General features: G+C 42.7%; 1 protein-coding gene across 2 annotated transcripts in view; it reads right to left on the bottom strand.

Moving 5' to 3' along the window:
* LOC122670477 (folylpolyglutamate synthase-like) overlaps nt 1-25,618 on the bottom strand; it is an 80,060-nt gene that overhangs the window by 27,923 nt on the left and 26,519 nt on the right. For both annotated transcript variants that reach the window (XM_043867366.1, XM_043867367.1), the window contains exons 3-6: nt 14,175-14,240; nt 7,738-7,847; nt 6,005-6,065; nt 5,799-5,882 (exon numbers count right to left, since the gene is read on the bottom strand). In XM_043867366.1, coding sequence (XP_043723301.1) covers nt 5,799-5,882; nt 6,005-6,065; nt 7,738-7,847; nt 14,175-14,240 — 321 coding nt within the window. The remainder of the gene's footprint in view (nt 1-5,798; nt 5,883-6,004; nt 6,066-7,737; nt 7,848-14,174; nt 14,241-25,618) is intronic.

The following is a 25,618-nucleotide window of genomic DNA, read 5'->3' as shown; positions in this document are numbered from 1 at the left end:
GAACAAATATCAGAAAGACTAAAAGTAGTTAAGTAAAGATGGAGTTCCAATTAGGGGGGGGGGGGAGCAGAAAATTTGGACTGGTCAATAAGTCTTCAATCTGCAACTGACTGGAAAACAGAATGTTTTGAGTAAAAACATTCAGGTACTATTAAGTTAGCCACTGGGTCAAGAAACCCCAATCAAACTTGAAATATGAACATCACCAGAAAAACCAAAAGAAAACAACCACTCAACTGACTCACCATTCTCTTTGCACATAAAACATACATGAGAAAGGAGATATCGCCCAGGATATCTCTTCTGGTACATATCAGAACTCAAAGATCTTTCTATGGGCAACGGATTCCACTATGCTTCCTTATTTTTTTTCGGATGGATAAATAATTCATTACCAAAGGAAGAAATAAAAGGGACTCTCTAAAAGAAGGGGGGAGAAGGAAAAACAATACAACATACAAAAGCCCAGCCTTTACAAGGGGGAGGCATGGGCTAGTAAAATAGAAGGGAAAAGGCCCCAAGAATCAACAATCAACTTTCTAGGGGTATCAGCGCATCGAGAAGGACAACCATCTATCTTAGTTTTGCATCAAATAGAATGGAATTGCAGATCAGTTAAAGGGATCTAGACTTGGAGGTCCACCTTCTAAGGTTGCGCTCCAACCAAATATGGGAAATAGCAGTACCAAATGCAAGCTTACCCATAGTGTCACAACATGATTTCCCTGCAAAGGATATATTTACCACATCATTCTCTATCAAAGAGCAAAATTCTTTTTCTCCAGAGCCAGAATTTGACCAAAAGACCATTCCAAACTACAGAAGAGAATGGGCAGTCAAAGAAGAGGTGATCCACATCTTCAGTGGCATTCCAACAGAGGTAGCATTGAGGAGAGACTGAAATCTGCCGACGAATAAGGAACAACTGAGTAGGGAGGCAGCGGGAGAAGACCCTCCAAACGGTGAAACTATAGCGGGGGATGTAACTCTTGACCAGACCAAATTGGGTGAGACTTTGATGCACCCACAAGCCCTGATGAGATCCCAAGCCGAATATGCACTGAAGAGACCCGACGAGGAAGCAGACCAAGTAACAATATCACCACTAGATCTTCTGGGGATGCTTGACAGAGCATTCCAGATGGCAGACATAATTCGGGGAGGTCAACCGTCCTGACAATTGATGTTTAAAATCATGTCCAATCTACCATAACTGGAGCTATAAATAGCTCTATCTCCAACCAAATGGAAAACTCCATACGGGTGCCAATGGTCCAGCCAAAATCTAGTAGAGGAGCCACCATCAATATGAGATTGACATCTTTGATTCTTCTCAAACCAACGCCCCCTTTATCATTGGGGAGCCAGATAGAAGCCCAACTGATAGGGTGAAGGAATCTGGTAGAATCACAGCCCCTCCAAAGAAAGGCACACAAGAGAGACTCCAACTTTGAAAGACTGAGGAAGGCAAAAAAATACCAGCCAATAGATGTAAGAAGACTGGAAAATAGATCTACTCAGCTCCAGACGATAGAAATATGACTATATGAGAGAAGCTTGCCTTTCCAAAGCCAGCCTTCTGCGCAAACGATCTAAAATAGGGGTGTTGTGGTGAGCAGTCAACCGTAATGGGATCAAAGGTAAGCCCAAATACTTGACTGGCAGGCGGCCCAAGGAGCAAGCAGGACATAATGGTCTCCACCGAAGAGAGGTCAGCTTTTAAGAAGATCATTAGGTCATCAGCAAAGGCCAAATGAGAGATCTTAAGGGACTTACACTTGGACATGAGAGAGATGAGTTGCTGGTCCATACTTCATACAAGATTGAATGCTTCTGTAAAGAACTTCAAGAGCTAAAGTGAAGGATGCAGGGGGAAATGAGACAGCCCTGATGAATGCCAACGGAAGATGTAGTGGTCCCACTATGTTTAAAGGGCCTAAAATAGGGTTTCCTAGAAGTTTTGGAACTAATTTGGCCATTTGGATCTTGATACCATCAATAGAAACCAGCAATCAAACTTTCCAAGTTTCAACCAAAATTTCATGGTTTCGCAAAATATTTCAAAATAGGGTTTCCCAGAAGTTTTGGAACTAATTTGGCCATTTGGATCTTAAAACCATCAATAGAAGCCAGCAATCAAACCTTCCAGGTTTCAACCAAAATTTCATGGTTTTGCAAAATATTTCGGTTTCAAGCCTGGTTTCAACCAAACTCGAAAACAAAACCTTGAACCTTGACACAAATTGACACATTTATGCAGCTTAATTAGGGTTTATATGGTATTGCAGTTGAGTATATTCATTAAGAGAGACCATATTTTGCAAATAAATCTAGGTTTATTTGGTTTTCACATGCTTTCAATCCATCCTCTCCCAAATCTTAAGGATCCTTTTCAGGTTTGATTGCTTTGTATTTGTTGGCTGAACCATGGGTTAGAAAGAGAGAATTAGAAAATGGAATGGCTTTATTCATTGATAAGTAAGCCCCTCTATTTATAATAGAGGGGAAAGTTACAAAGGGACTGAAATAGACAGAATTACCCCTAACTAGCTGACTCTATAAGAGCAGCAATCTAATCCTAATAACTTAACAACTAAGCAAGCCCAAAAGGACCAGAATACCCCCACGATATTCTGGATTACATATTCCAACACTCCCCCTCAAGCCGGGTTATACAAATAAGTAAAGAAAGAAGATCCAGCTTGAACTAATAAAGAAAAAAAAAACTCCAACATTCTAACACTCCCCCTCAAGTTGGCGCGTATAAAGTACTAATGCCCAACTTGAATAAACATAAGAAGAAATAGAGTTGCAGCAGAGTCCGACTAGATAGATGAATGAAGCTCCCAAATAAACCTTCAAGAACTTGAAATAATTGATCTCCAAAACCTGGGTAGACCAGCAAACTTTCACCAATCTTCAATAGCTGTCCAGTGATGAATCTCAGATTGTCATAGTGACATAAAATCTTAAAATGTAGAACTAGGGCAGCAAGCAACGGAATAAACTGAATCAGGCAGCGGAAATAATCAACCCAACTGTAATTCCTTATATAGGTAGGCAACAAATCCTCAAATAGGCAGGCAACAGCCAAATATCTTCAATACTTTAATACTTCAATCTCCCCCTTACGGCAAACTCAACCCAATAACAAAGGATACCCAATGGCAATGGTGGAAATACTGATCTTCTATGTTTTGCTCCAAGTGTTCCTGCAACTACAAATCTGCAATGTCTGCAGGTGTACTGTACATAATCTCCCCCTCATGTGTAGTAGTACACGAGGACATAACAGAGATGATGAATGAGATAATGCAAAAGGATAACCTTTCAGAGTTCTCCACAGGTGCTATGGGTAATGGAAAAGAGGAAGTAATGGCAAAGTAGATTATACCATAAACTTCCAAAGTGGTTATTGGTAAATGCCAAAGGTATGGTATGGGAGATGGGTAAGGAAAAAAAACAGTGGGATAAAGAACCATGGACAAAAACAACGCAACACAGTAATCTTCAACCTTCTTCAATCAATCAAACTAACTCTGAAACACCAATCTCCAATGATCAGATCTGAATTAAATAAAAAAATAGGCTGATTTGTTATAAGGAGAAGGCACCATTCTTCAAAACTTGATCGATCTTCACACAAGGAAGAACCAGTGTGCTAAATTCCAATCTATAAACTCCCATATGCTGAATAGAACTGATGAAGATATCTGGGCGGAATTAATGTAATAAGCTTCTAGAAAACTTGGATCAGTCTTGAGTTAGTGAACAATGCTAGGATCAAGCTCTCACAGTAAACTGGATATAAACTTGTAGAAAATCTTCACACAATTGAATAGATTCGTAGTCGCAACCAATAAGCATGGAACACACTATTGTAACCCCAAATAGAAACCAATCTCCAGGGTAGTAGATCCGACTCTTCAACAATGTGAAAGAAATTCGATCTCCAATAGTAGGATACTCAGTCTCAAGAACAGGGCAGCAGTATTCCACATAAAGGTAGTAGTAACAGGTTAACCAGTCATGCTTACAAAAGCCAATCAATAGAACCAGCAAGGTATGTAGTAAAGCTCAATAGAACCAGCAAGTATAAGATAATAACTCAGCAAATCCAATAGTAAGTGATGCAACCAGCCACATAGGAACCAGAAAATAAATAGGTTGATAGTTGGTGAAATCGAGCCATAAGAGTGAAACCTGAATTTATTTTTTTTTTTTAAAACTCCAAGAATGATGCTGTGATTTGGGTCGAATACTCCTTTGATGTTGATAAAAGTCCCCGAAAAAAATCAGCAAGATAGAACATCCCTTCCCTTAAGATCGATTAGAGTCAGGGATTTGTAAAAAACCCTGAAAGTTGAGATCGATTGTAGGGAAGGGGGCTTCAAAATTTGATGTTGACTTGTCAAAGTGATGATGTCTTGGCATAGATGCTGTCCACAGCTGCTTGAATGGATCTCCAATACAAACACCCAATCTCTTGTGTAGGGTTTGAGACTTGATCTTCAAGTGGGAGAAACACTAAAAAGTGCAGAAAAAATAGGGTTGCAGCTATCTTGTGTAAAAGAACTTCTTCAAGCCATGAATAATTGAAGTAAATTGCCTTTCTTGATAATAGAAACACCTCTAAAAAACTCCAGAAGTAGCAGGTAACCCTAACCCAAAAAATCGATTAATGTTAGGGTTTTGGAAAACCCTGAAAAATAGAGATCGATTGGGGTAGAGGTCTTCTAGAAAACTTGGATAGGTGCAAGATTGAGGTCGAGTGGCCCTAGAAATGGAAGTAATTGGCCCTCCAAAAATCAGCAAAAGCTAAAACTTGTAACCCTAAATTCGATTGGAGTCAGGGTTTTGTCAGTGTTTTAGTAGGTAACCAAATTAGAAGGTTAAGGAAGCTTTGCTGTAAAAACTAATCCAGCCATCAGAAAGGGTCCAAACTTAGGTCGAGTGGGGCTTATAGTAGTAGAAGATCACTCCCAAAAAATCAGCTGCAACTGAAAGGAGGAACCCAAAAATCGATGGAGTCAGGGTTTTGAAAAAAGGAGAGGGGAGTTGATGGAAGAAGGTAGGTAGGTGATGGGAATGGTTGCATAGGAAGCTCCAACAATGGAGGATCAGCCTTCATGAGTGAGAGAAATCTGATTTTCAAAAAAATTCTGGAAAGCTCCAATATCACAGTGGTAGAGTTTCAGCAGCTATCGATTAGAAACAATTGTAATGAAAAAGGTAGATTGGGAGGAGGGCAGCAACTAAATCATTTGATGCTTTGATTACCTCATTAGTGCTGCCCCCTTACAAGGATGAGAAGAAGGAGAAGCCGAGAAAGAGGGAAAGGAGGGAGAAGTCAATTGAAGAAAAAAGGGTTTTTTTTTTCTTTCTAACCTAGATCAGACCTGCTCTGATACCATGTTGGCTGAACCGTGGGTTAGAAAGAGAGAATTAGAGAATGGAATGGCTTTATTCATTGATAAGTAAGCCCCTCTATTTATAATAGAGGGGAAAGTTACAAAGGGACTGAAATAGACAAAATTACCCCTAACTAGCTGACTCTATAATAGCAGCAATCTAATCCTAAAAACTTAACAACTAAGCAAACCCAAAAGGACCAGAATACCCCCACGGTATTCTGGATTACATATTCCAACAGTATTCTTCTTGGATTTCTAAAGCGTACCTGTTTGAATGAATAGAGCTTAGATAATAAGGATAATGATTTCAGCTAAAAATGTCAGAGATAAAGTACAGACAAATTACCAAATCAACAAAGAAGCAATTTATGGTACGCGGATAACCTTTTCGCAGACAAATATCTTAAGGGCCAATAAAGTAAGGAACTGAAATAGTGGGGGCATTTGCAAGTCCTCCATCATTTTTTCCTGCAAACCAGAGTGTCCCATGATAAAGCATTTCCTTTTAAAAATGCTATTTTGAAGCACCAGCAAAATCTTACAGAAGAAAAATATATATATATATGTCATACTGAAGCACATATCAGTACCTTCAACTGGTTCCAACAATCCCAAAAGTACTGTAAAAATTTATACTCTGAAATATCCAACCTACAAAAACAAATTCAATGGCACAGATTACTAACAATGAAATATATCAAAATAGCACTAAAGCCAAATACTCGCATATAGGTTTATTAATCTATTTTAAAAATAAATTTATGACTGGACGATTGATTTAATCTAATGTCAAATGAGGCAATGATTAATACTTTCTACTCTTTAAAATTTTGAAATTGCACATTGCTTGAAACAGCACCTATGGGCTGACACACACCTCACAACACAGGCCATATGAAATGCTCACACACACGCAACTCTTTCCATTTCCCAATCAACTGCCACCTAAACACTGTTTCACTTACAAGTTACAAAAGAAAATACTGAATTGTTTTCCAGACACCATCAGAAACTTCATTTTAAGTCAATTTAAGAATGTTGACATGGAGACTGTCCTTTCCATATGACGGCTAGTATCAGAGCTGATTCAGGATCAGGAAACTACTATTCAAAATAATGAATAAAAAGACTATGGCACTTCCCTGATCCTGTATGCAGATTAGAATCATAAAGGTTGTTACATGGGATGATACTCTCTCCAGATAATTTTTATTAAGCGAAATCAGGAATTCCTACAATCCTTACATCGATTGATATACAAGTCTAATAAATGAAGTTACATTCTTCTCCACATCTTTTTCTTTTAACTACACTTGGAATCCTGAAATCTTTAATTTAATTAGTAGTGGAGCCTACTAAAGTTCAGTTCTTTAACTAGCTCTCAAACACATCTAGACTACATGAAAGCAATGATATGTTTATGTGGAGGCCACAAACTAGAACCTAACAAGTTTCAATTCAGAGAGTCAAATGCCAATTTGATCAAAATGGAACCTCTAAAGTCCAGAAATCATTTTAACCCTTGCTGAAACAGATTTGATCCCCATCCCAATTTAATGAGCTTGAAGCTCACCAACGGCCCCTCGGACAGATTTATTTGTTCAGAATTGGATGGCTGTAAACTGAGATGCACCTTGTTGGAACTTGGAAGTACTGTGATTTCCTGTGATCACAGAAGTGGGTGAGTTCCAGGTTGTTGATTTCTATCAGGTTCTCGCTGTGGGTTGGAGTTAGTAAATTATGCAATCTCGATTCAGAGAAGTCAGTATCTAAGACGTCCAATGTAAGTGCCGAGGATCAAGCAGAATGCTGTAATGGAATCAGTTCAAGCGCGCAGGTATTACAAGAATATTGTCAACTCATACAACTTATATTATGGACTTGTAAAATACAGAGTGAAATAGGAAATCCTCGCTGAACAATAGAAAATGAATTTTGAATGTTTGTGTCATCATGATTTGATAAAGAAATATATATATAAATATGCTTGTCTGAATGACACATCTATAGGTGTATTTAGAATGTGTAACCTTCTTTTAATTGCCCATTGTATTATTCCCAAGAGTTCTTCAAGTCATGGGAAAAAGAGGGTTTTCAAAATTATTGAAATTGACTTACTATTATGCCGTTTTCAAGAACTGTCTTTGTCTTGCATACTTTTTGAGTACATAGGTGAAATCACAAGATTTTACACTCATTGAAAGAAAAAGTGTGTTGAGAGGGCAAAAAAAAATAGGTTACAAATTATTTGACACCTTAAAAGGTGGCAATAAAATCCTTATATATATATAGCTAGTAAATTGTAATGCTTGTAAATACTAACCCATCTATCCGAAACCTTTCTCTCACATCAATTAGGTGTGGGGACGTGAAGAGTCCAGTTCTAAATCCACATTCCCGTAAAATAGCCTCACAGAATGTGCATGTTGAACCCTGCACTAAGAGTGTCTGTAAGAACAAGAGCACATTCAAACAATTTGAATTGTTCTCATGTAAAAAATCCTAGCATGAAGATGGCTCAAATAATCTGCATCATAAAGTGAAGTTCTCATACACATCCACGGTCTGATGAGGTCAGGACCCAATTGAAGCCCTAAATTTTCCCACGTGTAGTTTACATTCAAATTTTTTGGACATCTTATCCATGTCACCATCTATACATCTAGTAATTTTCAGCCAAATGCATTTTCCCACGTGGCAATTATGGAAATTTTTTGAAAAGTAAACTTCAGCATCTTTGTTTTAATGGCTACAAATTTAAGAGTAAAAGCTCAATACATGGAGGCACACATGGTTGAGATGGAAACCCAACTTGGCATGTGGCTAGTTCAAGACATATTTTTGCATGTATATGAATCAATCCTGAATTAGTGGGGTCACTGTGACATGAAGCCACCATGTTTGCATTAATGACAGTTCTCCCCCCTCCCCCTCTATTCTGCAGTATGGCTGTCAAATGAATCCGAATATCCGATTCAAATGTAGAGGGCCCATAGTTGTCATGGCTTCTAGGCGACCCAAGGCATTGGAGGGGGTCCGGACGTAAGGCGACCAAGGTGCCCAAGGCACCCGCCTAGGCGACCAAGGCACTTGGACGCTTAGGTGACACCTTGACAACTATGAGAGAGCCACAACCCAGAGCAGATCCCACTTTCACAGGGTTCCAGGAGGGGGTTGACAGGAGCTGGTTCTAGCCTATGGAATTTTTTGCACGAAGTGGCCGCCCTAAGACTGAACCTGCATCTTCATGCTGGCCACTAAGGATTATTCTATTGCACCAAACAACGGACCCTAATGATCCAAATCAAAAGAGATTAGAGAATTCCATAATCCAATCCGATAATCCAACAAATCACTCATTCAACAATTAAAATTTGAACCTAATAAATATTTAAATATCTATACGTTACTAGTTACAGTTTTAAAGATTTCGTATAGAATATAATACACATTTTCAACAAAAAACTTTGCATAAAAGAAAAAAGACAAACGAAAGAAAATGTCTTAATAATTGTAAAATGAACAAATTCAAATATTATGTACATAATATTTTTTATATGTATATATGTGTGATACTAATCAGATCAGGCCATTACTAGACTGTATACATTACAAGTCAAAACTCTCCTAATCGGATTACATGTCAAACAAATCGGATCCAAGCCTTATCGAATACCTGTAATCAAATTATTTTTTTTTGGGGGGGGGGGGGTTGAATAAATTTTTTTTTTTTTTTTGGGTGAATAGAATAATTCATTACCAAAGAGAAAAAGGAAAAACAACAGCCCCAGAAAGAGGGGGAGAAAAAAAAATCAAAAACACAAAAGACCAAAGCCTCAAACAGAGGAGGCAGAGGTTCGAAGAGAGATATAAGAGATACCCCAAGAAGTAACAATAACCATGTTCCTTGGGGTGTCGTTACAAAGAGAGCGGGCAGCCAAAGAGAGCTTGGCTTTAATTTCAAAAGAAATGGAATCTCAAATCTGGGCCAAAGTCCTGGAGTTGGAAGTCCACTTCCTGATATTATGCTATCCAAATATGATTGATAACCGCACAAAAAGCCAGTGAATAAAAATTCATTACCAAGAGGAAGAGAAATACAAGGACCCCCCCCCCCCCCCCACAAAAAAAAAATTAGGGGGGAGTAGCAACAAAACAATACTAGCAGTACAAAGAAATACAAAGCTCATCCCTAAGGAAGGGAGGACAAGGGAATGGAGCAGGGAGTTAGGGAGGCCCCAAGAGACAACAATATGTCTATTCCTTGGGGAGCTATCACATCTAGAAGAGATCCCTGACACTTTACATTTGACATCAAAGTCTATGAGTCTCAAATCCGATGGAAGGTTCTTGAATCAGAGGACCGTTTCCTGAGGTTACACTCTATCCAAATATGATAGATGGCCACTCCAAAAACAAGTTTTCCTACCACATCACAGATAGATTTGCCAGCAAAGGTCATATCCACCCAAATCAATTCTCTCTCAAAGGGAAAAATCCTTGTCCTCCTTGGCCAACATTAGCCAGAAGCCCATAACAAATCGAAGAGGAGAAGAGATGATCAACATCTTCATAGGCATTCCAGGAAGACACCATTATAGGGAGACTATAATCTACCTGTGAATGAGAAAACACTGCGTTGGGAGGCAATTAGAGAGGATCTGCCAGGCATAGAAGCTATGGCGGGGAAATGTGGCCCTTAAACCAAACCAACTTGTGCCAAGGAGAGATATGAGCACGAGTTCTGATGAGATCCAAGGTTGACTTAGAACTGAAGAAGCCCGAAGAAGAAGGAGACAAAGTAACAATATCAGCTGAACCTCTAGGCCTTTTGGGATGGAAGGCAAGGCACTCCAAATAGCGGCCAACTAGGGGAGGGGAGAGGGAGCCAACCATCATGGCAAAGGATGTCCGTAACCAAGAACTGCTTGTGAAGCCCCCAGCTGTAGATGACTCTCGCACCAACTAAGGGAAAGAGCTCACCCATAAGGTGTTAGTGACTCAGTGGTCAAAGTGTCAAACCAAAGATTTATGGAGGCACCATCTTAGAGATAGCAACCCCAAGAGCGAGAGGCCGGAGATTAAGGATCTCACTCCAAACCCAAGAAGCATCTGAACAACGAGCAACGGCTTAATAGAGTCATTACAGAGCGGCCCAGCATAGATCCAATCAACCCAAATTTTTTTCTTCTTAGCCACTAATTTCCAGATCAATTTGAGGATGCCAGCAGAATTGACCTCTTTAACTCTTCTCAAACCAAGACCCCCCTCATCTTCGGGAAGACAGATAGAAGCCCAGCTGATAGGACGAAGAAATTTAGAAGCTTCAGAGTCTTTCTAAAGAAAGGAACACATAAGGGATTCCAGATTCTTGATGGTGGACTGAGGCAGCCTAAAAATACCAGACCAAAAGATGTAGGAGGATTGAAGGACAAATCTGATCAATTCTAAGTGACTGGCATAAGAGAGAAGTTTGCCCTTCCATAGTTGGAGCCTCTTGCGTATGAGATCTAAAATAGGAGTGCAGCGATGAGCAGTAAACCTAGCAGGGATAAGAGATAAACTTAAGTACTTGACAGGAACCTGACCTAGAGAGAAGCTAGTGTTCTCTTGCAAAATAGTCTTGTCGGCATCTGAGATCCCCGCCAAAAATAAAAATAATTTCAAGAGATTGATCCAAAAGCCCGACAAGCTTTCAAATTGGCTCAAACCCAACATTATAGATACAATTGAGAGGGAGTTTGCCTTGGAAAAGATCACGAGATAATCAACAAAGGTCAGGTGGGAGATCTTGAGGTTCTTACACTTGGGCATGGGGGTGATGAGCTGCTGGTCCATGCTAGACTGGATGCTTCTAGATAAAACTTCAAGGGCTAGGGTGAAAATAAATGGAGATAGGGGCAGCCCTGCCGAATGCCAATCGAAGATGATAAAAACCAGTAGGGCTACCATTAACGAGCACCGAGAACTGAGGAGAGGAGATGCAGTGATAAACCCAACTAACAAACACCAAGGGGAAGCCCATCTTATTCATGACACTAGTAATATAGTCCCATCTCAAAGAATCAAAGGCCTTATGGATATCTATCTTTATGAGGGCAGCAAGGGAGTGCCCTTTTCTGTTAAAACCTCAAACCAGCTCATTGCAGAGTAGAATATTGTCCGAAATACTTCTTCCAGCTATAAAGGCCAATTGGTTATCACTGACAAGGGAATCCGTTACCAACTTGAGCCGCTTGGCAAGCAACTTGGCAATGAACTTATATAAGAGATTGCACAAGGATATGGGCCTGAAGTCTAACATGGAGAAAGTACCTTCATTCTTAGGAATGAGACAAAGGAAAGTTTGGTTGATCCCTTTTTATCTGGTTGGGATTATAGAAGAAACTCTTAAGGGCCTTAAGAGGCCAGCCTTGATGATATCCCAATAGGAGGAGAAAAATCCCTATTAAAAACTTCCGGACCAGGGACTCTGTTAGCCTTATGAGAAAGAATGACAACAAGGATCTCTTTCTTGAAAGGGATAGCCCGAAGAATACTGGAGAGGACGTTGGGGATGAATTTGTTGAGTAGGCCCTCAGGGATGGAATCCATAGGGGCAATGGTAGAAGGGTGGAACAACTGCTTAAAGTAGTCAACTGCCTACGCCTTGATGCCAGCAACAGAGGAGAGGAAGGTTCCATCTCTAGCCAAAAGAATGGGGATGGAATTGATAAGCAGTGTTAGAGTCACCAAGATCCAATGATTTGACCCTGGATTTTTGCCTTAAGAAGCTCTCCTCTTGAGCAACTAGGGAATGAGATCCAAGCGGACTAATTTCTCTTCCTCAGCCAAAGGGGCATTAAGAGTGTCTGATTGCAGCCTCAACTGGAAGTCTGTAAGATTAGTTGGTCCTGCAGATGGTAGACATGGAGGAAATGTTCCCAAAGGTAGTGGAATTCCAGGCTTTAAGGACAATTCTAACATTTCGAACCTTCCTAGCTAAGAAAATAAGAGGGGTCGAGGGAGCATGGACAGGTTTGGCCCGGGCGGTTTAGACAATGTTGGGAAATCAGAGTGTAAAAGGACCACATATCAAAGAATTTGAATGTTTTAGGTCCAAAGGAGATATAGGATAGATAAGAACAAAGATTGGACTATGGTTAGAGATGTTAGGGGCTTCGAAAGTAGCATGGGAAGAGGGGAAAGTGGATAACCAGGCTTCATTGACCAGAACTCTATCCAGCTTACAGACAATCGTAGAGTCACCACATATATTATTGTGCCAAGTGAATTTCAAGCCGAACCATCTTAAGTCATTCATACTGATATCATCAAGACAATCATTAAAGGAATCCTCGGAAGATATCACCACCCTTCTTTTCATGCCCAAACCGGACAACATTAAAGTCACCACCCAGACCCCAAGGAAGGTTCCCAACTTGCAAAGCAATGTGCCAGAGAACTCCCCAAAGAGTTGCCCTCTCAGAGGGACAGCTAGGGGCATAAATGGCTTTGAAGATAAATCCGCTATACCCTTGAGCATAAAAAACCTTAAGATGAAGGAATTGGGAGGACAGTAGTGAAATATGAAATTTTAGGGGTTCCAGAGAAGTCAAAGGCCCATTTGGGTAGTGGGAATAATTGGAACAGAAGGACCAAGAAGGAACAATTGAGGCAATACAAGCTGCATTTGTCTATTTTACCCTGGTTTCGACAAGGAAACAGAAGACTGCATGAAAGAGCTTGATGCGAGGCCTCACGTCAGCTTGTTTGGACGAGGAATTAAGACCTCATGTGTTCCAAATGAGCCCCCGATTCATTGCACAGGGTGGGAGGAGTGCAACAAAAGCCTCACAGAGCTGCGGCTGGGCGATGGATGGCGGGATAAGGGTTGCTCTTATGACGCCAACAATAGGGACGAACAAGTGCAGAGGGGGCAACGTAAGAAAGGGGGGGAGGATAGGTGGTTGGGTTACGGAGTAGGGGTAGACCCAGAGATGGAGGAGGGATAAGGGAGGGGGAGGCTACTTCGAAGGTTGGAGGGAAGAGGTATGCAAGCCACTGTCGGGTGGGGAGGAAGATCTGAAGTGAGATTCATCGGGTTGGCATCCACGCCCACAATCGGATAGTGGAGTGGTGGGATGGCCGGAGCTGGGAGCATGGAGGGCCAACCTGAAGGGGGAATGGTTGGAGTGGTCTTGGCGGGTGCCAGGATAGGCCAGCCCATGGGGAGGGCGGTGGACTTGATTAAGGGATGAAGGATGGGTAGGGCAGAGATATGAGAGGTTAGTGGGCTTTGGTAGATTTTGGGCCCAACTAGTAAGGTTAGATGATGGCCCGGGTGCGTTTCACGAGGCATGTTGATAGTGGCGGGCCCCACCCTAAAGGAAGTCACCGGAAGGGGCAAAAGGAAGTCATCTTGGATCTGGAACAAGATGAAATCCATTAACAACCTCCACAATGAGGTATGTTCACAACCCTTGGAAATCTATCCATGGTTTGGTCAAGATACTACTAGTTTTATACTGTTTAGCCTAAATCGGTTGCGATTTAATCAGCAAACAAAACTGCAACCCGAATATTTCTGCATTACAGCCAAAATTGTGAATCAGATACAAGTGTTAGAGTGACAGCATAGATTAACATCAGTGGAAGTGGTGGTAATGATACAAATGCCATCAGGAACATAAATAAGAAAAAGATAACCATTCTAAAGAAATGTAACTTACATATGGTGCACAGATTTTAACAAAACATTTCACTTATAGAGGTGAATACCTTCCCTTTAGTTCCAGCAACATGAATAATTTTGAGACCAGCTATATGTTCCTCCAAACCTAACATCTGCTTACAAAAGAATGGAGTATTTGTCAGTAACCTGATTAGAAAATAATTACAAATTAAATGAGATGGAAATAAACACCATGACCATAAACTTCTAATATAAAAATCATATTTTCTGGATACAACCAGGGTGGCTTGGACAGGAAATAATAACTTCACAGAGGAAACATGCAAGAAGAAATACAGCGCCTAGTTTCAACATCTTCCACTCACACATACATGAAAGGAAGAGAGAAAAGTGGCAGAAAAGATAATTATCAGTATTATCCCATAACTCTTGCACAGTTGCACCACATACTAATATGGCTGAGCGTCCAAAGTTATTCAAGTTAAATGAAGTGCAATGCATATATGATTCTTCAAATTTGTTTAGACCTGAGAGGAGGAAAATGATGAATGATCTCTATGTAAATTTTAAAAAGCAAATATATTCAATATTCAGGATGAGAAAACACATATCGTCTCTTTTCTCTTCAACACAGTTAAGTTGGAGCCTTTTCTGACAAACCCAACTCTCTTCAAATTGATAGCACAGTCAAAGTAATAAAAGGGAATAATATGAGAGAAGAAGAAGAAGAAGAGAGAAAGTAGAGTGCATGGAATGCTTGGGGAGAGATTTCTCCTATATATTTACTAACTTGTCAATGTTATGTAGAATTTCATCAATACCCCACCCCAACACTAACATAAGAGCACCTAGGGAGGTAAAAGAGGAAAAATACAAGCTTATGACAAAGCATAGCCAAGAACCCATAATACCCTTACGACATGAATTCTAACACTCCCCCTTAAGTTGGAGAATAAATGTCATGCATGCCTAGCTTGCTCAAGAGGGTATTGAACTGGACAGAGTTAATCCCTTTGGTAAAAATATCGGCCAACTGTTTCTTGTCTTCACAAAAGAAGTGCAAATGTAGCTAGGCTCTAAATTTTGCCTCTGAACTTGATTTAGCCATAATAGGCTGGTTTTTGCATCTCCATGTAACCAAGTTAACACCAACAGACCTCTCTTCTCCTTGCCGTCTGTCCATGCCGTCTGTCCATGCCGTCATCCTCTCGAAACTCCCCTTCGCCGCATCCTTCTCCCGCCATCTCCCCCCTGCTTCTAATCGACCAGTCTCCTGGAGCTCTCTTCTAGCTCCTGCCTCTGGTTCATCCCCTGATGGGCTCCCTTTACACTCTGTTGCTCCGTCTTTGGAGGGCTCTGCCAAAATAGCTCTCTGTCCCCCTATTTTCTTGCTGATGAGGCTAAGCTGTGGGAGAACTGCCTTGTTGGACACTTCCTTGGCTCAAGACCCCCATTCTCGGTCGTCAAGCTCTCTCTTTTAAAGCAATGGCGTGCCAAAGGTTCTTTGGATGTCTTCCTACTCGACAACGGGTTCTTCATCTTCAAGTTTTCTTCTGCTCTGGACAAGGTCTGTGCCATTGAGGGAGGTCCTTGGCTTGTAGGGAAGAAGCCTATTTTCCTGCGCCAATGGCATCGGTTCTTACAGCTCCGTAAACTGGATCTCTCCTCTGTTCCGCTTTGGGTCTCCCTCCTGGGGCTCCCTCTTCTCTACTGGTGCACCGATGGTCTCAGTGTTGTGGGCTCGGTGCTTGGAAGTTTGGAACACCACTCTTTTCTGATGTGTGAACCAGGCGAAAAGATCGGCTTGCCTTTGCGAGAATTTGTATTGAAGTTTCTGCTCTTGAGCCTCTTCCTACGTTCAAAACGGTTAAAGATGGCGATGGTTATTCTTTCGAACAAGAAGTTCACTATGATTGGACACACCCTTATTATTTAGATAGAAATAACCACTATAACCCCGTGACGAGTTCAGCCTAGTCCGTGTTACAACTAGATCAACTAGGACCACCCCTCAAAAACTAAGCCACACACAACAACATTGAAGACACAAGTCGTTGACTTTTGTTAGGGACCAGATCTACGTAACCAGAGAAGTGGGCGCTTCCCCGCGCGTAATAAAGTCCGCCACATTGCTTGGTTTGCAAAACCTTTGGCCATAATTCCAATCTCTGCATCCCTAAAGGTTCTCCTGAAGCTGATATGGTCCCCGCGACTGGAGTGCCCTTGGCTGAATCTCTCTCGGTGCCGGCTCCAGTGTATCTTCCTTCCGCTGGTCTGTCTGATGGCCGGACTTGGTCTTATGGCATATCTAAAACCAGAAGTCTGCCTGGGAACCGTCGAAAGCACCGTCGGAGCAACCATCGTCCACCTGCTACCAAGGCCCAGTCGCAGTCCCTGCAGAACAGGTTCAGCATCCTGGAGTGCGATGACACTGCAGAAGACTCTGACCACTCTGATCCCTGCGAGTGCCCCGAGAAGCCCCAGTTTTACGCTATCACCCGTAGCAGTTCTCGAATGCCAGAGATCCCTTTAGCAGATCCTTCCATTCTCGGCTCCCCTGGCAAGGACCCTTCTGACTCTATGTCGCTACCGCTAGACACTCTGGAAAATCATCCCTCGAAAGATGGTGAAGCGCTTTTGCTGATTCCTCATCTACTGAGGGTTGCCTGGTCGCTTCCTCCCTTTCGTCTGCGAGAAGGAACACTGAGGTCACTTTATCTTCTTCTCTCCCATGTGTGGGCCCCAACAACCCTTTTGTCCCATTAGGGCCTGTCACCTCTCCCATTGTGGTCCCCACGGCTGATCCTTTGGCAATCTCTTTTGACCCTGCATCTTTTGGGCCTGGCCCTCTTATAGCCAATCTCCCTTTTAACTTTTCCCCATCGTGTACCCGGGTTGCTCTTGACCCATATCCAAAGGGCTTTCTTAACCCGAATCAACTATCCCCTTCTTTGTCTCCATCAAACTCTGTCCTGATGGTTACCTACAACTCCCCTTCTTCTCAGGCTCCCGTTAACCATTCCTACAAGGCTTTCCCCTTTTTGGACCACTCTTACCGTAGGCGTCATCGCAATGCCTCTCAAGGCCACTCTGTCCTCTCCCGGCTCAATGGGCCTTCGCTGCCTCTCCTCCCCCTTTCCAAATGATCCAAGGATTGGTGTAGAACACTAGGGGCCTTAATTCCCCAGCAAAGCAAGCTTCGGTTCGCTCTCGCTTGCACTCCTCCAAAGCCACTTTCTGTTGTCTTTTAGAAACTCACATTAAAGAGCCTAATTCAGCCAAATTTTGAATTCCCTTGCCTCTGGCTGGAAGCTGGTTTCAAACTACTCTTTCCATCCAAATGGCCGAATCTGGATTTTATGGGATCCTAACAAAATTTCCATATCCCTCTTATCCTCCTCTTCTCAATTCATGAAACTTAGCTTCTCGAACTGCCAAGGCTGCTTCTCTTTCTTTTTCACCGTGGTCTATGCTCTCAATTCCCCCTCTCATAGGACCCCTCTTTGGCCTGATTTGCGCTCCATTGCTGGTCAAATTGGTAACCACCCTTGGGGCTTGGGAGGAGATTTTAATGTCATAAGATATGGCTATGAAAAGCAAGGTGGTGAGCACTTAGACATGGAAGCCATGGATTCTTTTAATGGCTGTATTGAAGACATATGAGTGAATGATCTTAGGTGGACTGGTTTTCCTTTCACTTGGAGCAACAAAAGGGCTGGTAACCTTTGCATTGCTTGTAAGCTGAACAGAGTCATGGTTAACGATTTTTGGCTGTCGGGTTTCCCATCCTCCCTTGCCTCTTTGGCAACCCTGACATATCAGACCACTCTCCCACCTCTTTAGCTGTTCAGCCCACTACTTCCTTTAGCCCAAAGCCTTTCAAGTACTTTGACTTGTGGTCCTCCCATCCCACCTTTTTACACACGGTTCAGGAAGCTTGGAACAAGCCTGTCTTTGCTTTCTCTACCCCCCTCATTGCTTTCACTAAGAAGCTCCACAATGTTAAGGCTGCCCTCAAAGATTGGAATTCTAACACTTTTGGCAACATTTCCCAACAGGTTTTGGAATGCAAAGACAAGTTATCTTCTATCCAGCTCCAGCTGCAATCTGATAACCTTAATGGGCCTTTGGCTGAAGAAGAAAAAGAGCTCTCTCATGAGCTCTCCTCCTTGCTCTCTAGGGAAGAAAGTTTTCTCAAGCAAAAATCCAGAATTAAATGGTTGGAATTGGGTGATTCAAACACTAGCTATTTTCGTCGGTCAATAAAAGGAAGAATAAATGCCTACTCCATTCTTCAGCTTGCATCTGTTGATGGTTCTACTGTCACTACAGTCAAAGAGATAAAGGATCTGACAGTAAATCACTTCAAAAATATCTTCAGTGGTCCCCTTGAAGATCAAGGCCTTATCCCATCCTCCTTGCTCAACAAGTTCCTGCCAAGTGAGTTTCTTGATATCCTGAGCTCCATTCCTAAGGAAGATGAAATTGTGGCTGCTATTCGCTCTCTCAAGGTGAAAGGAGCCCCTGGTCCTGATGGTTTTAGTATGGGTTTTTTCCTTGCTTGTTGGGATATCATAAAGATTGATCTTATCCGGGCTATAGAGAGTTTCTTCTTCAATCCTAGCCAAATCAAGGGAGCAAATCACACCTTTCTTTGTCTTATCCCCAAGAAAGGAGGTGCCTCAGCCTTGACTGACTTCAGGCCCATTGCTCTTTGCAACCTGCTTTACAAGTTTATTGTCAAAATTCCGGCCCGAAGGCTCAAAAGTGTCGTGGATCTGCTTGTCAGTGATAACCAATCAGCATTCATCCCTGGCAGAAGTATTTCTGATAATATCCTCCTTTGCAATTAAATTGTTAGAGGCTTTGACAGGAAAAACCATTCTCCGGCTATCCTTTTGAAGATTGACATCCACAAGGCTTTTGATTCCCTCCGATGGGATTTTATTGTTCAAGTGCTGACCATGATGGGTTTTCCTTCGGTATTTGTCAACTAGATTCATCACTGCATCTCATCTCCTATGTTCTCAGTTTTGGTTAATGGATGTCCAGCAGGTTACTTTGGAGCTTCGGTGGGAATTAGACAAGGGTTCCGTCTCTCTCCATACCTTTTCACTCTGGCTTTGGAAGTTCTCTCTAGGAAAATCCAAATCAGCACTGACCTACAGCATATCTCCCCTTTGCCCAAGTGTAAGGCTATTAAGCTAACTCACTTGGCTTTTGCTGATGACTTGATGATCTTCTCCAAGGCCTCCATTGCCTCCCTTGAGTCGGCTTTGATTTGTTCGCAGCAATTCCATGAGCTTTCAGGCCTCCGCACCAACCCGTCCAAGTCCCTTCTGTTCTTTGCTGGAGTATCTGAGCTAGACAAAGCTGGTTTTTTTAAGAAATCAGGCTTCCAAGAGCGGCTGCTTCCAGTCAAATACTTGAGGCTTCCTTTGATTCCTGCTAGGCTCTCAGCCCATCACTACTCCCTGATGTTGGATCTTATTAGGAAAAGGCTTCAGTTGTGGAAAGGAAAATTGCTCTCTTATGCTGGTAGGCTGGTTCTCATCAAATCAGTTTTGGAGTCTTCCTACATATATTGGTCTGGCAACTATGGTCTTCCTCAATCCACTATCAAATCCGTGGAATCCCTATTGGCTGCCTTTCTTTGGAAGGGTACCGAATCTTCAAGATTTCTGCATCGTCTTAGTTGGGCTGCTGTTTGTCTCCCTAAGAAGGAAGGTGGTTTGGATATTAGAAGAATCCAGGAAGTGAACTCGGCTGGCATCATCAAGCTAATTTGGAAAATTGTTACAAAAAAGAAAAGCATCTAGGTTAACTGGATTTACTCGGGTCCCCTTCGTCAGGACTCCATTTGGATCGCATTGCCCTCTTCAGATGCTTCTTGGGTTTGGCGCAAGATCCTAGCTACTCGCCACCTTGTGCATTAGGTCATCCGTTCTCAGATTGGGGATGGGCTTTCTTCTTTTCTTTGGCTGGATCACTGGCATCCAAGGGGGGTCCTCCTCCACTCTGTCTCCCCTAGACTCATTTATGCATCGGGTCTCCATCGGCTCTCTTTGGTGGCTGACATCTTGGATCAAGCTGGCTGGGCTCCCCCCCCCCTTTCTACGGATCCTTTGCTTAACATTATCTGGAATGACCCCCACTCCATCTGTAGAAGACCTATGGGAAGGGAGGATTGTATTACTTGGTCGACTAACACCTCAAGCTCCTTCTCCTCTAAAGCAGCGTGGGATCTTATTCGTCAGAAACGTCAATTGGTTAGTTGGAGGAAGCTTCTTTGGTTCAAGCATGTTGGAACCACTTCCTCTAAAAGGCCGACCTTGTAGGAAAGGGAGGAAATAATATGTATATCATGCAAGAGTTCTGTTGAATAATGTAAACCAAAATACCGTGGGGGTATTCTGGTCTTTTGGGTGCTTTAGTATTATGTTTTATAGTTGTTTATGTACTGCCTAGCTGTATCGGCTAGGCAGGGGTATTTTGGTCATGTAATTTTATATTTCAGCATTATAAATAAAGGTGCCTGGGTGATCACAAGTGATCATTCAAGCTTTCTCAGTTCTGTTTTTAGTATTCTAGTTCTGAACATGGTATCAGAGCTAGGGTTTTAAGACCTGCTCGATTGTTCAAAAAACCCTTTTCCCTTGATTCCTCTCCTCTCCCCCTTCTCCTCTCCCTTCTCCCTTCTCTCTTCTCTTCCTTTGATCCATTCAACCCTTTTTAGGGCAGCACCCATGAGGTGATCCATCTATGGTTCGAGTGCTGCCCTCCATCTCACCTCAATTTTAAAACCTAATTCAGATCGATAGCTGCTGCCATTATCTCTCTCTGCGATTCAGGATTGCTTCAGTTTTTTTTGGAGATCGATCTCATAACAGTTGGGAGATCGATTGGTTTCTTTGGAGCATCAATGCAGGCCTACGACAGCATCTATCCTCTCTGATTTCACATTGATTGAAGACCCCACAGCTGCAGCCTCTTTCCTCTTCTTATCGATCTCAACTATCAGGGTTTTGCAAAACCCTGACACTTTATCGATTTGGTTCTTCTAGGCTGCTGTTTGGGAAGATTTTTTCAGGGATTATTCCCTGGTTATATTGCTGTACTCGACACTGTTTCAGCCTTGAATTCCTGCTGTTTTTTGAAGATCAGAATTCTGTCCAATTTCAGATCGACTACTGCAGAATTTTTGGAAATTCAGTTTTTTTCAAAAAACTCGAATTTTACCTTGCTGCATTATGGGTGACTCAGAGGTTACATCAGCTGCTACTGGAGGAGATCAGACCAGGACTGATTTCCTGCCCTATGCTGCTGCCATAAAACTAGATGGTACCAATTATCTGATTTGGGCCAGATCCTTATCCCTCACTGTGGCTGGCAGGGGACTCACTGGCCACCTTACTGGTATCACCAAACAGCCCACTGAAGAAGGGGCTGCCCGCACTAAATGGGCAGCTAATGATGCGATGGTGATGTCTTTTGTTCTGAATTCTATGACCACTGACATTTCTAGTCAGTACCTTCTCCTTGACACTGCGACTCAGATATGGACTGCTGTCAAGGGTACTTATGGTCGTTCAGGGGGTGGTGCTCAGGTTTATGAGATCCGAAAGACTCTTCAAAACACTACCCAGAAAGAGATGACAGTCACCAAGTACTATGCTGCCCTCAAGTGCTTATGGCAGCAACTGGATCACTATGCTCGATTCCTGCCTATTACTGCTGCAGATATTACAGCCTACCACACTTATGTGGATCAGTTTCGAGTCTATGACTTCCTGGCTGGACTTAATGATGATTATGACCCTATCCGGGTACAGGTTCTTGGTCGGGTTCCTTTTCCCACTTTGGAGGAAACCTTTTCATATGTTCACAGTGAAGAGACAAGGAGGGCTGCTATGATGATTACTCCTAAGGTTGATAGATCAGCTTTACAGACTACTGGTTCCATCACTACTGCAACTTCTGCTGATAATGTTGCTGCTACTGCTGCTAGTAAAGAGCCTGTGAAGTGTGATCATTGCCACAAACCATATCACACTAAGGCTCAGTGTTGGAAACTTCATGGGAAGCCTGCTGATTTTGAGAGCAAACGTGGTCGTGCTAAATCTAAAAACAAGGCCAATCACACTGAAAGTGTAGCTTCAGCTCCCACTACTGACATTGGTTTCTCCCAGGAAGAACTTCAAGCTCTCCGGCGTCTGTTGAACACATCTACTGCCCCCACTACATCTGCTGCCAATTCAGGTTCCTTCTTTGCCCATACAGGTATTTCCTTTGCTGGTCATTGTGCATCAGTGGTCTCCACTCCTTGGATCATAGACTCTGGAGCTACTGATCACATGACAGGTTCCTCCAGTCTTTTTAATACCTACTTCCCTGCTTCTGGTAAAGACAAAGTAAAGATTGCTGATGGGTCCCTCTCATCCATATCTGGGAAGGGCTCCATTGGTTGTTCTCCTTCATTGACTTTATCTTCTGTGTTACATATTCCCAATTTACTACTAACCTTCTCTCCATTAGTAGTATCACTAAATCTTTAAACTGCAAAGTGACATTCTTTCCTACTCATTGTGTTTTTCAAGAACTGGACTCGGGGAAGACGATTGGATCGGGTAAAGTGCATGGCGGATTGTACCTGCTTGATGGAGATCCTACATCTACACAGACTTTACCTTCTAGGCTTTGTTCACCAGCATCTTTTTCCTCTGAATTACACTTATGGCACTCTAGACTAGGACATCCACCTTTAGGAACCTTATCTACTTTATTTCCCGCATTAGGCAAAACTTATAATAAAGAAGATTTTTTTTGTGAGCCTTGTGTCTTGGCCAAACAGACACGTTCCAACTATCCTATTTCTAATAAAAGGTCATCTTCTTTATTTCATGTTGTTCATTTTGATGTGTGGGGTCCTAGTAGAAAAGTTGCCCTTTCGGGTCATCGGTGGTATGTCACCTTTATTGATTGCTATTCTAGGTTTACTTGGGTTTATCTGATGCACAACAAAAGTGAGGTTTTCTCATGTTTTCAGCACTTTCACCAGCTGGTTCAAACTCAATTTCATACCACTATTCAAATTTTACGGAGTGATAATGGGCGAGAGTATATGGAAGGTCAGTTCCAAAAATACCTCGCTGCCCATGGGATCCTCCATCAGACCAGCTGTGTTGATACTCCAGCGCAAAATGGTGTGGCTGAGAGGAAGAACCGCCACCTCTTAGAAGTCGCTCGTGCCCTTTTGTTTGCCCGGAATGTCCCCTCAGTTCATTGGGGGGATGCTGTTCTCCCTGCCGCCTATTTAATTAATAGGCTGCCCAGTCGGGTCCTTCACTCTAGACCCCTTGTTGAGCTACTACTTGGCTCTTCCTCCTTTATTGTTCCCCCTAAGGTGTTTGGCTGCGTGTGCTATGCCCGGGATACCAGGTCCCCGGGCAAGCTTCAACCCCGTAGTCTTCGGTGCATTTTCTTGGGGTACTCTGCTACTCAGAAGGGGTATAAATACTATCACCCTCCATCCCGCCGGACTTTTGTCAGCATGGATGTTGTGTTTCATGAGCGTCTCTCCTACTATGTGTCCCCACCTCTTCAGGGGGAGAGTGTTAGCGAAGATGTGTTGACTGTTGAGCATCCTCCTCCACTCCAGTCTGTCTATAATGAGTCTGTTCAGCCTACTTCTGGTCCTCCCCCCGAGTCAGGGGGAGAAGTTCTTGTTCAGGGGGAGCAGACCACTCCAGTCCAGACTGAGGTTCCTGTTCAGGGGAAGCAGACCCCTCAAGCCCAAACTCCTGTCCAAACTCCTGTCCAGAGGACCATTAGTGAATTTCAGAGGAGGATTGATGCTAGCACTATGAAGACCTATGGAAGGAGACATAATTAGGTTCAATCCACTGTTGCTCCTGTACCCATCCAATTGCCGAACCTGGATCCAGAACCTGCCTCTCCACCTGGTAATGTTCCTTCTCCTGACTTGCCTATTGCCCTTCGCAAAGGTGTCAGGACTTGTACTCAGCATCCTATATCTCATGTTGTCTCTTATGACTCCCTTTCCCCATCATTTCGTGCTTTTGTTACCTCTCTTTCTTCTGTTCGTGTTCCTAATAATTGGCAGGAAGCTTTATCAGATGGAAAGTGGAAGGCAGCCATGATGGAAGAAATGGAAGCCTTGAAAAAAAATAACACATGGGAGCTTGTTGTTCTTCCACCTGGGAAGAAAACCGTTGGATGTAAATGGGTGTTTGTGGTGAAACAGAAGGTGGATGGCACCGTGGATAGATATAAGGCACGGCTCGTTGCCAAGGGTTTTACTCAGACATACGGCATAGACTACCAGGAGACCTTTGCACCTATTGCAAAGTTGAATATAGTTCGTGTGTTGTTATCTTGTGCAGTCAACCTTGGTTGGGAGTTGCAACAGCTAGATGTTAAAAATGCCTTCCTGAATGGAGCACTGGAGGAGGAGGTATACATGGACATTCCACCAGGGTTCTCTTGTGACAGTAATAGAGGAAAAGTGTGCAGGCTGAAGCGTGCACTGTATGGGCTGAAACAGTCACCCCGGGCTTGGTTTGGTCGATTCCACAAGGCCATGATTTCTGTGGGCTATAAGCAGAGTAATGCTGATCACACACTCTTCATCAAGAGGGTTGGTGAAAAACTCACTGTTCTTATAGTCTACGTTGATGATATAGTGGTTACTGGCAATGATGGTGATGAGATCAGACAGTTGAAGACCTTCCTTGGCCAGGAATTTGAGATTAAAGATCTAGGCAAATTAAGATACTTTCTTGGGATTGAAGTGGCCAGATCTGCGAAAGGCATATTTCTCTCCCAAAGAAAGTATGTCCTAGACTTGTTGGCTGAAACCGGTTTGCTAGGCTGCTACCCTTCGGACACTCCTATGGATCCTACTATTCGGCTCAAGGAAAATGGTGGTGAGCCTGTTGATAAAGGCCGGTACCAAAGACTTGTAGGGAAGCTAATTTACCTTTCACACACTCGTCCAGACATTGCTGTTGCTGTAAGTGCAGTGAGTCAATTTATGCATGATCCCTACACTTCTCATATGGAGGCTGTTCTTCGTATTCTACATTATTTGAAGTCAGCTCCTGGAAAGGGCATTCTTTTGTCCTCACATGGTCACCTACGGGTAGAGGCATACACCGATGCTGATCGGGCTGGTTCAGCAGATCGAAAGTCCATTTCTGGATATTGTTCTTTTGTAGGTGGAAATCTTGTTACCTGGCGTAGCAAGAAGCAGAATGAAGTTGCTCGTTCTAGTGCCGAAGCTGAATTCAAAGCTATGGCACAAGGAATTTGTGAGTTACTTTGGCTTAAAGGGCTGCTACAAGACTTGGGTCTCCCTATTCGCCTTCCTATGATGTTGTACTGCGATAACAAGGCTGCAATCAGTATAGCACACAACCCGGTGCAGCATGACCGTACCAAACATGTTGAGGTGGATAGGCATTTCATCAAGGAGAAATTAGAAGATGGGCAGATTTGTATTCCCTTTGTG

The sequence above is a fragment of the Telopea speciosissima genome, chromosome 8 (assembly GCF_018873765.1).
Source record: "Telopea speciosissima isolate NSW1024214 ecotype Mountain lineage chromosome 8, Tspe_v1, whole genome shotgun sequence".
NCBI classification, from domain to species: domain Eukaryota; kingdom Viridiplantae; phylum Streptophyta; class Magnoliopsida; order Proteales; family Proteaceae; genus Telopea; species Telopea speciosissima.
Note: the sequence above shows the minus strand (reverse complement) of the source record. Positions and strands in the feature narration are given on the sequence as shown.